The 17,037-nt window shown below is 39.1% G+C and overlaps 1 protein-coding gene across 3 annotated transcripts in view; it reads right to left on the reverse strand.

Annotated features, from left to right (window-relative positions):
• Window positions 1-8,519: 8,519 nt before the first annotated feature.
• Window positions 8,520-17,037, reverse strand: part of SYNPO2 (synaptopodin 2) — a 236,213-nt gene continuing 227,695 nt past the window's right edge. For all 3 annotated transcript variants that reach the window (XM_062199692.1, XM_062199691.1, XM_062199693.1), the window contains one exon: window positions 8,520-15,900. In XM_062199692.1, the coding sequence (XP_062055676.1) occupies window positions 15,355-15,900 (546 nt within the window). In that variant the 3' untranslated portion in view covers window positions 8,520-15,354. The remainder of the gene's footprint in view (window positions 15,901-17,037) is intronic.

Genomic DNA, 17,037 nt, shown 5'->3' on the forward strand with positions numbered 1-17,037 from the left:
CGTTTGTCTTCTCTGAAACTCATACTGGAGTTTAGTCACCATTGTGAGATATTCAGAGGGTGGAAACTTGATTCACCTCTGGTGTTCAGACATGAACCTTTGGGAGATGATTAGAATTAGATAGGGTTATCACATGGAGTTACTAATATAGTATACTATTGAATGCTAGTGGCTTTATGAGAACACACACACACACACATGTATGCTCCCTGTCTCCTGACATGTGATGCCCTGAACTGCACGGGGACTCTGCCAGTATAATCACCATAATCATCAACCATGATCACCAATTATGGACCCTTAACTTTGGAACCCCGGAACCGTGAGTTAAAATGTCTTTTTTTTTTTTTTTTTTTTGTAACTTACCCTGCCTGTGGTATTAATATTATTAGCAAGAGAAAACCAACTAACACAATGGCCTTTCTCAATTAATCTCACTTTTACCTATGGCTTATTATTTTCTCAGAGCTTGTTTGTTTATTGGTTTTGTTTATTGGTTTGTTTATCTGCATTTCATGCTATAGTGGAGTTAATAGCTCCATGAGAGCAGAAACCTTCCCTACCTTGTTCAACACTGTAACTTTTGTGCCTTGCAGAGGCCCTGCAAAAAGTAGACACCCAATAACTATTTGTTGAAGGAATGAAACCTGTTGTGGCAAAAGTTGATTTTGAGATCAAGAAACTATAGCACTCTCAGTTTATTCATTCACTCAACAACCACGTATTGAGGACATTCCATGCAGTCACTCCGTTTGACTGCTGGACTGTTGGACTGTTGCTTGTTCCCTGTTAGAAAGTAAGAGGGGGCCGGCGCCGCGGCTCACTAGGCTAATCCTCCGCCTTGCGGCGCCGGCACACCAGGTTCTAGTTCCGGTCGGGGCGCCGGATTGTGTCCCGGTTGCCCCTCTTCCAGGCCAGCTCTCTGCTGTGGCCAGGGAGTGCAGTGGAGGATGGCCCAAGTCCTTGGGCCCTGCACCCCATGGGAGACCAGGAGAAGCACCTGGCTGCTGGCTTCGGATCAGCGTGGTGCGCCGGCCGCAGCAGCCATTGGAGGGTGAACCAACAGCAAAGGAAGACCTTTCTCTCTGTCTCTCTCTCTCACTGTCCACTCTGCCTGTCAAAAAAAAAAAAAAAAAAAGAAAGTAAGAGTCTTACCGTTGTCTCTAATATAAGGTATATATGAGTCATTGTGGCAAGGATAGGGGACCTTTTTTTCTGACAAGGGCTATTTAGATATTTATAACATCATTCATGGTGGACCTTACAAAATTATCAGTTTAAAATTAGATTTATTCAATTTCAAGTCCTGTGTGAGGTTGCCTTGGCATGACCAGATCAAACAATTTTGCAGGCCTTATGTGGCCCATGGGCTGGACATTTCTCACCTCTGCTTTATGGAAATGCAAAGAGTGACTAAAATGCTATGATGAATGAAATGTTTAATGAATAATGTTTAAGTTGTTCTTGGAGAATGAACAAGTTCACTGGCTAGGGAAGGAGGAGGGCATTTCAGAAAAAGAAAAGGGTTTTTCAAAAACAGAAGAAAGGGAACATGAACAACAGGACTGGATAAATAGATTGTTGACTATTTGGAATGGTGGTGGAAATTAGAGTTGGAAAGAGAAATTGGTGGGGTAGGTGCTGTGGCATAGTAGGTGAAGCTGCTGCCTGCAGTGCCAGCATCCCATATGGGCAGTGGTTCAAGTCCTGGATGATCCACTTCCAATCCAGTGCCCTGCTAATGTGCCTGTGAAAGCAGTGGAGGATGGCCCAAGTGCTTGGGCCCCTGCACCCATGTGGGAGACTTGCATGAAGCTCCTGAATCCTGGCTCCTGGCTATTGGCTCCTGGCCTTGGTCTGGCCCAGTACTGGCCATTGTGGCCATTTTGGGGGTGAACCAATGGATGGAAAATCTCTCTCTCTCTCTCTCTCTCTCCCTGTAACTCTGCCTTTCAATAAAATAAATAAACCTTTTAAAAAAAGAGATAGAGAGAGAGAGAGAGAGAGAGATTGGTGCTTGATAAGGCAGAGCTATAAGCCTTCAGGAAGAAGGAAAAGAAAGCCATTTGAAAAGCTTAAGTGATTCAGCATAAATAGATCTGAGTTTCAGAAAATAGTTATTTTAGAAAAAAAAGAACTAGGGGCAAACAGTCATAGTATGACTCTGTTTTAATAGTTTGGGTAATTCATCAAGGTGGCATGTACCAATGCCATCTCACTAGTTAAAGTGATCAGTTTCAGTTCACAATTGATCATAATGAAAGGATTAAGAGTCAAAGGGATCACATAAACAAGACTAGTGTCTGCTAATACTAACTGATAGAATTAAAAAAGAGAGAACAATCCAACATGGGAAGTGGGATACACACCAGACTCATAAAATGGCGGATGTCCTAAACAGCACTCTGGCCTCAGAATCAGCCCTTAAGGCATTCAGATCTGGCTAAAAAGCCCATGAGTGTATTTTAGGCATGGGAAGCCAAGACATTCTGGCAAAAAAAAAAAAAAAAAAACAAAAAAACACCAAACCACCTAAATGAAAGATCTCTGCAAGTGAGATCCCAGTGGAAAGAACAGGCCATCAAAGAAGGAGGTACCTTTCAAAGAAGGGAGGAGAGAACTTCCACTTTGACTATGACCTTGTCTAAATAAGATCGGAGTTAGCAAACTCAAAAGGCTTCCATAGCCTTGGCAACTCATGACAAGAGCCTAGGGTGATTACTGATGCCATAAACAAGGGTGTCAATTGTTAAGTCAACAACAGGAGTCACTGTGCACTTATTCCTCATGTAGGATCTCTGTCCTTAATGTGTTGTACAATGTAAATTAATGCTATAACTAGTACTCAAACAGTACTTTACACTTTGTGTTTCTGTGTGGGTGCAAACTGTTGAAATCTTTACTTGATGTATACTAAATCGATCTTCTGTATATAAAGATAATTTAAAATGAATCTTGATGTGAATGGAATGGGAGAGGGAGCGGGAGATGGGAGGGTTGTGGGTGGGAGGCAAGTTATGGGGGGGGGAAGCCACTGTAATCCAAAAGTTATACTTTGGAAATTTATATTTATTAAATAAAAGTTTAAAAAAAGAAAAAAAACAAATTATAAAGCAGGATAATCTGCTGAAAATAAAAGTATTTGCTTATAAGAGATTATGTATACTGCTCTATACTAAAATAATAAAAGTGTCCATATATGTATCAAAAAAATAGTTTAGGTAAAACCAGAAGCTCCTGGCTTCAGACTGGCACAGCTCCAGCCATTGCAGCCTATCTAGGGAGTAAGCCAGTGAATGGAAGACCTCTCTCTCTTTCTCTGCCTCTGCCTCTCTGAAACTCTGCCTTTCAAATAAATAAATAAATCTTTAAAAATGGTTTGGGTAATAAATAATGGCAGCCTAGAATTGGGTAGTAAGACAAGGAGGAAAGTGCTTATACACTTAGTGGGTGACCCTGTGCATTTTGTCCTTGCTAAGTCTCCATGTCCGTTCTGTAAAACAGAAGTTTGACTAGATAATGTCTATGATTATTTTCTGTGTGATGATCCCATATGTTAACACACCTTAGGATTTCTTTTTTATAAATTTGTCTGTCTGGCTTCCAAACATGAGGAAGTAATGTCATCTACATCTTCTATAATGTATATTTATATGAACAAGGGCACACTGAGTAGGCTATAGAAGAGGAAGTCCCAAATTCAAATCCCAAGTATTCACTTTCCAGTAGCATGACCTAGTCAGTTATGTCTTCTGTGCCTCAGTTTCTTCATCTGTAAAAATGGAGATAACAATACCAATTTTAAGGTGTTGAAAATATTAAATGAGATAACAGAGCTGAGTTTTTAGTGTAAGAAACATTGTCATTGTCTATAAAGAATGGCTTATCATCATCATATCATCACTCTTTCTGCTTAGTAGAGTATTTAACACCTGGAAAATATTTAATACTTCATAATGAGTGATCAGATGAATGTAGTAAAGGAGAGTAACAATTCAGGTAAATTATGCCCACTTTTCCTTAATTGTTTAAATAAGATATTTGTTAATTATATAAAAGTATATAAGTAGCAGCAAAGTCTCCAATTGAAATCTTCGTCTTGCCATTTGAAATGATATATGTGATGAAATTGGCTTTTGTGTGTGTGTGTGTGTGTGACACTTTTCCCAATAATTTCTATTTGTTTTTGAAAATGCATAATAAATAAACTCCTGTGAATTTCTGTTTGCCATAATGCTCACATATCATCCTGTTGAAAGATTTTCACACCATTTTTTAACTTAAGCTATTTATGTGAGTGTCATAGACTGGCAATTTTCAGATTACAGAGCTGCTTTAGTTAGAATGAATTACTGGCTTTTTCTGTTACATTCTTTTGCAAGCACAGATTATTATACAACTTCTGTACTGTGTTTTCCTTCATTTTATGTTTCTCCACTTTGGGAGAATTTCAGAATGGAGATAATTACATAGCACTACATATAGCTATCCCTTCAATTGCCAATGACATCACCTCTGTCTGTAAAGTCGGAAGGGAGGAGCAATGTTAACATGGCCATGTCTGGAACAGCATTGACTCAGCTCTACACACATCAGGTTCCTTAAGATCCAAAAATGAATCCAATAGTACAGTAACACCAGTGTTTGAAAATTGGATTGTACCAATGATGGGATGGATTGTACCAATGATGGGATAATATTGCCATCTTAAATCTTGATGTTGAGCTTTTAAAAAAAAACTTCTCTGATCAGTTTTTTGAAGAAAGAACACAAAGTTGAAGGGAAAGGAAACTTGATCTCATTCTGGCTTTTAAAATCCCTCCTTGTATTTCATTACATACTTTGTAGATCCCCTTCTAGCTGAATGGTCTGTGAGGTCTGAAAACCTACCAAAGATATTTGTTTTAGTTCTTAACCTTTCAAAAATAATTTTTTTGTTTCAAAGCATTTTTGTGGCATATTCAATTTTAAATACATTGAAATATATATTCAATATTATTTTGCAAGGATGAGGTCTTGGATCATGGTGCAGGAAAAGAATCTAATTATTTCATTTCCCCAAGACTACCTAACTTTATGTGTGCCAAACATTAGTTTTCTAAAAAAGACTGCTATTCCTGTAAACCAGAAAATAAATGTTCCAAAGCTGTAACCACATCTGTTCCATGTATTGGTGGCTTGGAGAAGGTCAGTCATCCTGGTGTTCACTCAGGCATTACCATCTTCCCAGAAATCAGGAAAGTGGATCGGCAACGGTCACTCACCACAGGTCTCTGTTCTTCATGCTGGTGAAGGAGTTAAGAGGAAGAGGCAGCTGACCGTGAAGGCATGTGTTTGGGATGGGAGAATGTTCAGATAAGAGGAGGAAATACAGTGGCAGAGAAGGCTGGGCAGTAATGGGGAGGGACATGCCACTTTGGGGATATTCTGATGTTTGGCAATTTATTAAAATATTCTTGGAGGAAAGGCAACATGATTGCCTTTTCACATGAAAAGGCTTTTATTTCCTTTGATTGACATATAATAGTTGTACATTTTTATGAAGTATAACATGCTATTTGAAAATCCGTATACAACCTACACTGATCAAATCAGGGTAATAAGCATGTTGATCTCCTTAAATGTTTATCATTTCTTTGTGGCTTTTCTAGCTATTTCAAAATATATAATATATTATTGTTAAATTTGGTCAGCCCATGGTGTAATAAAAGATTAGAACTTGCTCTTCCTAGGGATCTGTGTCATTGTACCTCCTGACCAACTTCTCTCAATTCCTCCCCTTCCTCTCCCCTCTGCAGCCTCTTGCTATCACTGTTCTACTTGCAACTTTATTAAGAAAGTTGATCTCATGTGGAAAGACCTGACATCCCCTTGTGACTTCCTCTTCCCCCAAATCTGTCTTCCCCAGTGCTGCCAGAACACACGTCCTACAACACAGACGTGATCATGCCAATGCCTTGTTTAAAATCCTTTAATGACTGCCCCATTGCTCTGTAAAAGATGAGCAAACTATGGCCAGTGGGCCCAATATAACTGAAGGCTGTTTTTGTATGGATGGTGAGTCACAACTGGTTTTTAGAGAATTCTATTTCACGACTTGTGAAAGCCATATGAAATTAGAATTTCCATGTTCACAAATGAAATTTTGTTGAGCCACACTCATTCATCTTCTTAGTGACCATGGCTACACCATACTACAGAGGCAGAGCTGAGCTAACATTTAATAGCTCCATAAACCTAAAGTGTTTACTATCTGCCCTTTTATAGCTGTTTACTTCAGTCTAAAGGATAAAATCCTTTGTTTTCTGATTCTTACTTTTTCATGTAATGAAAACACAGACTGGCCTGGAATTTATCATTACCATGCTGTTCCCTACTTGGGATGGCCTCCCTCTGGGCTGTGCTCACCCCTACCTACCCAACCTTTAAGACTCTGCCATAAATTCCTCTAGAAAATGTTCTGTGAGGACCTTCCACCCACCATGGGTAGGTGTCTGCTTTACTGTGTTCTTGTAATATTTCATGCATGCTTGTTCTTGCCTCCTTGCATCATATCCTCAGAATTGTCAGCTGCCTTAGGACAGAGATCACAGCTTGTCAGTGTATCCAGCATTGAACACTGTGCATGGCACTGACTAGCTAAATGATAAAGGATTTCTGAGTGTCTCAATAAATGAATGACTCCACCTCCCCACGACAGTAGTTTCTAGGGCTGCCACCAGAAGGAAGTGCTTTATGTGCCTTTGTCAGAGTAATGGATTCTAGAAGTTACTAAGCATCCGCAGACTGTGGCCTTCCATTTTCTTTTTTGGGCTTTATTCTTAAACTCCATGTAAGTGTCTGTAGCCATAGACTGTGGTGAGCCCATTAATATTAGTTTTCCAATCAGGGAGAGGATTTGAATTTATTTGGTGCCTTTAAGAAAATTCCAGGTGTATTCATTGTGAAGAAAAAAGTCTTGGTGCCGGCATTGAGATGCAGTTGTTAACCTGCGACTTGGAATGCCCACATTTCATATCAGAGGGCTTGAGTTAAAGCCCTGGCTCTGCTTCCTATCCAGCTTCCTGCTAACCCACATCGTGGGAGGTAGTAGGTGATGACTTATATACTTGGGTCCCTGCCACCCATGCAGAAGACCCAGATGGAGCTCCTGGCTCCTGGATTTGATCTGGTTCGGTTTCAGCTTCTGTGGGCATTTGGGGAGTGAACCAGCAGATGGAAGATTTCTCTGTGTCTGCCTCTCTCTGTGTTTCTTTCAGGTACATAAATAAAACTTAAAAAAAAAAAAAAAGAAACAGAAAAACGCCTAGGGAGAAAATAGAAATATCATTCAATATTATTAAATCTGTGGATGACTCATCCACTTTTCTTGTTTCTCTTTGTTGAGAAATTAAAAACCAGAATGAACATTACCTGCTGGCCTTTAATTTTCATGACTTTCATGATACCCTCAATATTTTTAGATTAAAATCAAAATCTTGCCCATTATAACTGAGTAATAATAAGCTAGGGAAAATGCTAAATTTGGATAACTTATGCTTGAAGGGAGTTTTTTGGTATATGAATGCAATATTCGTGTTTTATGGAAATATTTGTGATTTGATTGTAATAAAAATGTTTAATACTTATGACTAAAATTCACTATTCCTCAGGTTGCCCTATCTCCATTCATCTTTTGATTATACAATGACCCTTTTTTTAAAAATATTAATTTTTTTAAATAACAAGGAGAGAGGGGAAAAGAGACCTTCCATCTGCTGGCTCATTCCCCAAATGGCCACAACAACCAGAGCCAGGCCAGGCTGAAGCCAGGAGTCTAGAAGTTCATCTAAGTCTTCCACATGGGTTGCAGAGGTCCAAGTACTTGAGCCATTCTCTGCTGCCTTCCCAGGCACATCAACAGGGAGTCAGATTAGAAGTGGGGCAGCCAGGACTCCAACCAATGCTCCTCTATGGGATGCATATGTCACAAGCAGTGGCTTAATCTGCTGTGCCACAACACCAACCCTAGAACGACTCTTTTTAAAATGTGCTTTGTGTAATAGTAATAGTAATCCTTGGTAGGATTCGTGTTGAAATTTAATCCGCAATGCAACAGAATGAAAGACAGAACCTTTCAGAGGTGAATAGGCCTTCAGGACTTTGCCCTCATAGATGAGACCAATGCCTTATACAGGGGCTGGAGGGGGCAAGTTTTGCCTTCCGTTCCCTTCTCTGTGTGTAGCGACAGCAACAGGTGCCATCTTGGATGCAGGGAGCAGCTCTCACCAGAAACCACACCTGCCAGTGCCTGGATCTTAGACTTCCCAGCTCACAGGACCAGGAGAAAATAAACTCTGTTCTTTAGAAATGAGCTAGGTTCAAGCATTTTGTTATTGCAGCAGAAACAGACAGACAATTCTGTGACTGGTAATGACAAAATAAAAACATTTAACGGACGATGTGAGGTTTATTTTTGAAAGAAAAATATTTATTCACACTATAAAAAGTGACAGTTAAATGTATTCTTCAATGGCAACTTCCTTAGGCAAAATATTGTAGGATTTATTCATACCTCTGATTTTTTTCTACATCATAGTATTTTAGACCTTGAATAGTTACATCTTATTTATCAACGTCTCCCTTTTTGTGCAAAATGAGAAATACAGATACATGTCTTAGTCAAACATTGTATGAATGAACTAGTTGAATCATAATGAGAAATATAAGATTTTCAAAAACTACAACCTGAAAATACTGCCGGACATAAAACCTCTCAACCCTTATCCACCTCCCCAATTTTTTTTTTTCTGTTTGGTTATTTTCTTTGTCAAGTTCATGCTGGGTAAGGGATTTGGCTTAATTGTGCATTGAACTTTGGCTATTTTATCACAAAATTAGGGTTGTTTTTCTTCTTAACCCTCTAAAACTTTCAATAAATCATAGATATTTTGGGATGCTACTAGTCACAGCTCTAGTTACCATAGAGAGAAACCAGAGAGATCATCTGACTCCAAGGGTAAAGTAGCATTCAACTGGAGTAAAGGCCCAAGTAATTATGTCTGGGCTCAGAGCAAGGCACTCCAGAGTGTGGTGCTCTTGCTCTGGCATGCTGAGCGCTTCCAACAGCGGTAGACAGCAAGGCCTCACAGACAACTCTACCTGAGCTTCTCCTATCCTTCTGTCTTCCATCCCTCCTTTCCTCCCACAGTGAGACACAGAAAGTGGAATTCCAGGGGTGGGTTTTATGGTGCAGCAGAATAAGCCCTGACTTGCGATGATGGCATCAGGAATGGCTGGTCAAGTCGCTGCTAGTCTATCTCTGGTCCAGCTACCTGCTAAACCGCCTGGGAAGCTCCAAGTACTCCTACTACCCATGTGGGAGACCTGGATGGAGTTCTTGACTCCTGGTTTTGACCTGGCACAACCTTGGCTGTCTCTGGCATTTGAGGAGTAAACCAGTATATTGATTAAACTTTGATTAATAAACTTGTCATCCAATACTGTTGTTAAGCTGCCTTTTGGTATAGGAGTGTCCCATTCCCAGGAGGAAGCAATGCAACACAGAAAGGCCAGGAAGAATCCCAACGGACGACCTCACTGGGTTTCCCTGCTCAATCTACGACCTTCTGTCCAATCACATGTCTATACAGCTGTCCAGTCTTTACCAAATTAGGCGTGAACACAGTTTCCCCCTGGGGCCTCTGGGTCTTCATTTCCGAAGGCTTACATGTCTGTAAAACTGATTACATAAATTCGCTACACATTTCTCTTGTGAACCTGCTTTTTGTTAGAGCAGTGGTAGCTGCAACCCTTATGAAGGGTGAGGCAAGGGATCACACCTTTCTGCTTGTGTAGTAACAAGCTCTAGGAAATACTTCCCCCCTTATTTATTTATTTATTGTTTTTACACTAGGGTGCCTCTGTGTCCTATGTACTGGACTTGCAGAAAACTGCGGTATGAATGACATGTAGTTTAACAAGAAAAACCACCGAGCCAGCAGCCTCTTGAAATGAGGCTCGTCCCGACAGGTCAAGGAGCAGCTTTTGGGAGCTGTGAAGCTTCTGCAGACTCCTGGGTTGAGGTTTCCTTTGCTGCCCTAAAATTGGTTGCTCTATCCGAGTGAGGGGAGGGATGGAAGAAAGCGTAGCACTTTACTTTCCAACATGGGCTCTAGAAATATCTCTGTGTCAAAGAATTATCCCTGGAGAATCCATTGTTAGCTCAATTATCTAAATAAAGAATTTTCCTTTTCTAGTAAAGGTGATGCTAAGAAAAGGCCATGCAGGAGATCCTGTCTCTACCTCTGTATGTGGATAGCTATGTGGACAAGCCTCTTTGGAAAAATTTGGGCTTAAGTAAGATTGTGCCTTTGCCTACATATGGACCATTGTAATTTGCTGGGTAGTTTAGGGCAAATCTCACACTCATTTAAACCATCATGGCATGGCAGTCCCACTTTTATGAAGCCTTTTCATCCCCTCACATAAAAAATACAGAGTGAAAAATACTGAGGTGAGCTGAGTTTTTTCCTGATAGAGGGGCTGGGAGTGGAGGGAATTTGATGAAGAAGGTAACAGAAGGAAGGAAGGAACACTCCAGCAAGCCTTCTGGACACCTTTAAAGCAAATGAATCCCACCCCACAGGAACATATACTGAAGGTATTCCCTCTTATTTCTTTCAAAATATTTATTTATTTATTTATTTATTTGAAAGGCAGAGGGAGAGAGATAGAGATCTTCCTTCTTCTGGTTCACTCACCAAACGGCCTCAATGGACAGGGCTACGCCAGGTGGAAGCCAGGAGCATGGAACTCAATCTGAGTCTCCCAAGTGGATGGCAGGGGCCTAAGAACCTAAGCCATCTTCCCACGCATTCCCAGGTGCTTGAGTAGGAAGCTGGATTATAAGAGGAGCACCTGGGACACAAACTGCACTAATATGGGATGACAGAGTCACAGGCGGTGGCTTAACCCATTGCACCACAATGTCGGCCGGCCCTGATAGCATTTCTTATGTTGATTTTCATAGGAGGGTGTGATTGAAAGTGTTTATAAATAATGAAATGCCCCTTCATGAAAAGTACTGATGTATTAAATTTGAGATGTCCTTTATCTTGTGATTTGCCGAAACTGCTTAGGAGAAGGGAGCCCTATGTTCTGAACACCTCTGTTATGTGGACTGTGGACAAACTGCCAGGTCTTGAGGCTTTGCTGTTGCTGTCTGCCTGAGAATCTTGCCAGGGAATTGAACTCTCCTTGCCTCAGGCTGCCTGTTGGCTCCATATGGAGATGATATTACCCACTTCTTAGTAATGCTTTGAACTTCATAAGTTACCGGACACCAGGAATTCCTCAGAGTAAAAGGGCTTTTTCCATAGAAAAATAGTATTAAAAAGCTGTGCTGTGTGATTCCAGTTAACCAGGGAGTTCACATTCCGGCTGATAGTTTTAATATTCTGTAAAAGAGCCAAAGTCATTTTTCAAAATGTTTTGCTTAAAAATGCCTTTTTATGGTGAGGACTTGAGTCTACAGAGGGTAATCTTGGGCCAGCCTAACGGGGACAAATAATTGGAAGTACTAGAATGATAAGCATGGCAGATTAAAACAAAAGTTCAAGAGTGGCTTTAGAAATTCAACCAGCGTTTGTCAATCATGTTACCATTGTCTGTGCTTGTGCTTAGGACCGATTTTCAGTTACTAGTAAGGAAAGAATTAGTTAACATGAATATCTAAATAAGTTTGGATTCTAAACTTCATACCTTACATGTTAAATTGATCCTATTTTTCAAGTAAGGTTTCAAAGAAATTTTTAAATGTCACAGTGACAAAGAGTTTTTTGCTTGGTCAAACTTTAATCAGGCTTCTGAATCTTTTGCTAGACCCATCTGTACTTCCACGTAAAATCTTATTTTAGCAAAGAGCCTTGCTAAGTCAGTTTGCCAAGAATACCTCCTCCCCTTCTCCAATATCTGATGACCCTCCAATCTCAGTAGCTCCTCATGCAGCCCCACCCACCACCACCACCTATTAAGGCTGGTCACCCTGACCTCTCTTTAGTAAGAACCCTATTAGGTTGTTTCAGCCAGAATGCTCTCTACCCCTGATGTTTCCTCTTGGTAACCTTCCATCCACTGACCATCCCCCCCACACCCTGCTCCTTGGCTCTGAACTCCCTCTTGTCTATGTTTTGTTCAGAGTCAAATCCAATCTCCACCCCCCTACCACAAGACCCCATTGCAGTGGTCCTGAATAAACTCTTCCCCACCATGCTGTAACAAGGGTCAATGAACAATTTCTTTCTTTAACAACAGTTTAAAGGTTTCCACCTAGCATGAAATTATTTTGATGTATCTGGAAGCTACTATGGAAAAATAAAATTTAAAAATATGTAGTGGATAACAGTGAATCTTCTTTGGGCTAAAGAACAATTTACAACAATTTTTAATAAGGAAAAAAGAAAGGTTTCTTGACTTGATGTTCAAGTTACATTTATTACTAACATAATTTTGATTTTCAGTATGCATCTTTCAAATACAGTCTGGATAAACAGAGGTTGAAATATCCATTTAATTATCAGGAGAACATAGTCTGCTTTTTAGTAGAAGTGTGAACAGTGGAGTTACTTCTGCTTTGAATAGAACAAAGTGTGAAAATCTACCCTCTTTTTAAAAACAAACATTTCTATAATTCCTCTCTAATTATTATAACTAAGCCATTTGATAAATTTAAGTCTCAATTTATATGTGTATACACTTAAACCCTAATAGGGTGACCCTTTCCAATGTGTGTGACAGTGCCCAAATATAAGAGACATATTCAGAAATAAATGGACTTGAATCTGTGCATTAATAAAATTCAAAATACAATACAAATTTTAAGTCAACTTAATAATGGACTCACACATGCAGTGATATACTTAAGCTCAAGATGTAGAAAAAGTGCCAAATTAGTGCCTCTATGACTGGTATACTTTACTTTTACAGAAAGTTCTTTTAATCTACAATAAAGCATGACCTCTTTCTACTCATGTGATTGCTACTCTGAGAAAAACGTCTTGTGAAAAAATGCTCTCTATTTACAAAGCAACAACTCTTCCTGGTATTATTAAGACAGACCAGCTTACTTTACTTTTTTGTGATGAGTCATCTAGATCTTCTATATGTATAGGAATTAGATCACAGTGTGGTAGGTGTCCTGTCTCAACCATTAGCTTGAATGGAAGCAATCTAACTTTGTCCATTTTCAGGTAGACTGGAGAAAAATAATCTGAGTTTATTTGACGTCGGTATTTTTGCTTTTTCAGAATTTTCATCTGCAAAGTAGAGTTTCTTGAAGCATTCATTTTTAATAAAATAGGGGAAGTTCATTTCCTTGTGAGTGAAAAATGCACAGCTTTCCTGCCATGTATTATCTTTTCCGTGATGTATAGAGTAGATTCAGATAATGCAAATAATTTTGATCTAGTGCAAAGGAAGAAGAGTGTTTTTATAATAATATTTAAGTTTAAAACATCTACTTCTGTATTTTGAGTCTAGTGAAAGTTTTAGTGAACACTACAAGTATAATGTGTATCAACTGATGGAAATAACACTAACACTTGTAAGAGAAAGCAATAAAATGGAATATGGTCCTAGCAAGTAAAATCTTTTCAGCTAAATCCTCCATGTGTTAAAACTTTCAAACCTAGAATGATTCAACCACTATAATAAATTTTGAACCAAGTAAGGATTTTAGGTGAAGGATTCCTGAGAATTTGCTGAAGACTGATCCATCTACCAGACATTATCTTTTAAGATTTCATGGAAATTTGTGGAGTCACTAACAATATTTTACACCTTGAGGGAATTAACACTATATCAATTTAAGATGATTTAACAATATAGAAAATATTTATTTTTTTTCCCTCCATAGCTGGTTCTAGCACTAAGCTTACATTTAAAAAAAAAATTTTTTTTAACCTTGAAGGTAAGGGATTACTTGCACCTTGGAATTTTTAAAATTTTATTCTGTGAAAGAGAACATCATAATGATAAGTTCAAGAGTTACAAAGTGAAACAAAGCAAAATTATCATATTTAAAAACCTGAGCAAGTTTTGAACACTCAAGATTTTATTTAAAAATATTCTAGATATTTGCTTACTGTGTAAAATATTTTGAATGTCCTTATATTTAGTGCTTTGTGGGTATAGAAGTGGTGTTGGATCTGATTGTTTATTGTCAAGCTTCAGAGTCATGGGTTAGGGGATTGATGACACAGCTGTCTAACTTCCTTTGAACATCCCACCAGCACCACTAGTTACATAGGCTTCTGCGGCATGTTTTCTCTAATCAAATAAGTGGTCATGACCTATACTTGCATAATAACAGGCATATTCATCTATCATTTCCTTAAACTCATTAATAGATTTTTTTTTTTACATCAATCCTCCCTCCATGTAACACGTAACATAAAACCTGCTGCCCAGCAATTCCTTTTGGGACCTTTGATGACACAGACAGTGACATTAGTTACCTAATTCATTCCTAAACTTAATCTGATATTTGTAAAATGAACAACAAAATATGGACAATGCATCAAAGGTCATTTTACTAACGAGAGCATCCCAGAATATCCGAGTTGATAAGGAACTAAGATATCAGATAATCCAGTTTTCTCATTTGATAAATTGGGATACCCAAACTCATAGCTAGCTACTCCTGTCTCAGGCTGCTGGCTCTAAATTAGATTAAAAATAAATCCTATACATAAATCTTTCAATTCTCCACACATTACATCATTTACCCCCCAAATCCTTCTGAAGTGCCTAATAATCATATTCATTTACATTGATTTTTTTCTGAGAACTCCTATATTTCAAAAAGAAATATAGACATAAAGTGTCTCAGACAAATGCTTGAAATAACACTAAAGAAGTCACTTTTTCATAATCATTACTCATTAACAGTTTCCCAAAGAAAATTTCTCCAGAATTATATTCATTTTTATTACAGCTGATGATAATGAGCACACCATATTCCATTCATTCCTTTCTGGACTAAAGCACATTCAAGAAAACACTTAATTTCATCTTAGAGTTTAGTTGATCAGACCACTCATATAAATGTAATTAAGATCATGAGTTACTTTTAAGTGCCAGCACATCAATGCAGAAAATAAATTTTTTTCAGAGAAATTCTCTGTGCATCACTAGATAAGGAAGTGATTCATGCACACAAACCCCTATACACACATAAACACACAAACTCAGATCAATAACCTATAAGAACAAGAAGAGGCCAGAAGTGAACCAAAATCTACTAGGAAAGTAAAAAACTCTACAAAGGAGCATTAAGAAAAATCATAGTGGGCACATGATCAGTTCTTGTAACGTTCATGTTTGGCGTCTCCATCCCCTTGGGTGTGGGTTATAGTTGTAATCAGCTAGTGGAAGACAGTAATCAGACCTGGTTTCCAAGGACATTATTTCAGAATCATTTCTGGAGACTGGCCTATGATATGCATATGGCAACTGGGAACCATATTGAGAACTGCTGGACTTATTATTATTATTGGCTAAGGATGTGACATTATATTCTTGCCTTCTAAATGAGCTGATGTTGGCCTTCTGGGTTTGAGGAACATAGGAGAATCTCTCATTCCAATCTTGTGGAGGCCCTGGAAGCACCTTCCTCCGAGCTGCTGAGACCACATTTGCCACAATGGATTCCTGGATGTTTCTAGGTCCGAAGGCATCATCCACTAGACCAAGGGGAGACTTTGCAGCTGCTTCCCAAGGGGTTGGTCTCTTGCTTGGTTTGTCTATCCCATCAGCTGTCTTGCTAGAGTAATTATAAGCAGGTTGGTATCCCCAGGGAGATGTTGTAGAAATGGTGGGTGGCATAAATCTTCCGGGAACAGAAAGGGAGCGCCCAATCTCCTAAAAACAATGAAAATTTAATATAGTTCATTCATGCATTTGTGCTGATTATTATCCCAAAATATTCATGGTACCATTTCCACCTACTGCACGAATCAACCTCCCACAATGTTTAGTCTTAGAGCCTGCACAGGAGATGGCTGTCGTGTCTTACTAGCTCTGGTCTGCCACTTGACTCCTTGTCCTCACTTGGCCTCCTAGTTGCTCTCCCTCTCTGAACCCATGACACCAATCGCTGCCATCTTTCTGAAGCACAATCCACGGCTGGAGCCCTGTCATGGGTGAGAACTGCCTTAGCTTCTGCCTGTCCCACACACATTCATATCTATTCCCTCAGCTCACCCTCATTCCAGTTGTTTTCCAGGCACAAAATAAATAAAGCATGTTGATTACCTTAGAAATGGGCCATAAGCTACTGTGCCTTTTACTTTTCCCTTGTGACTTTTACTCCATCTCATTTTGGTCCAGTGAGTGTAGCAAACACAAACAAGAGCTACTTAGACCAGGAATGAGCATGGTTGGCCTTTGGCTTCTCAAAGATAACACGGATCTTTATATCGTAAGCATGGTGCATTGTCCACGTCTCTGAGGAAATCACTTTGTTTATTTCATTTGTGCTTGTTTCCTTTTCATTTATTATATTCCCATTTCTTTAAGACTTAGTGTCCCTGCAACACCCTGTATGTGTGCTAGATGTTCTGCTTGACTAATACACAGCAGTTGAATTTATTGAAAGCTCTTGTGTTCTCTCCTATTGCAGGTTTTGCATTTCCAGGGACCCTGATTTCTGGCTATCCACATTACTTCTTTCTGTATTCTTAATTGTGGCTTGTTTTCTTAGAGAAACCCCTGGCAAAAAGTAGCAAGGGCACACCTGGGGGAAATGAGTCAATTTTGAAAGTATCAAAACATTGTGTTTCTTGAACAAAAGGCCCCTGCTTCAAAATTGTGTTCAGATTTCATAAACTGTTTCCACAGGTTTAAGCTTAATCAAATTCTTAACTTTAAAGTGAATAGCAACACCTGGACTTAAGCAAAATATCTAAAATGCAAATGTTTTTGTTTGTTTGTTTGTTTGTTTGTTTTCCCTATTAGCCAAACAGAGAAGGTAGATGATACATTCTTGGTTCACAGATG

Source organism: Lepus europaeus, chromosome 8, assembly GCF_033115175.1.
Source record: "Lepus europaeus isolate LE1 chromosome 8, mLepTim1.pri, whole genome shotgun sequence".
NCBI lineage: Eukaryota > Metazoa > Chordata > Mammalia > Lagomorpha > Leporidae > Lepus > Lepus europaeus.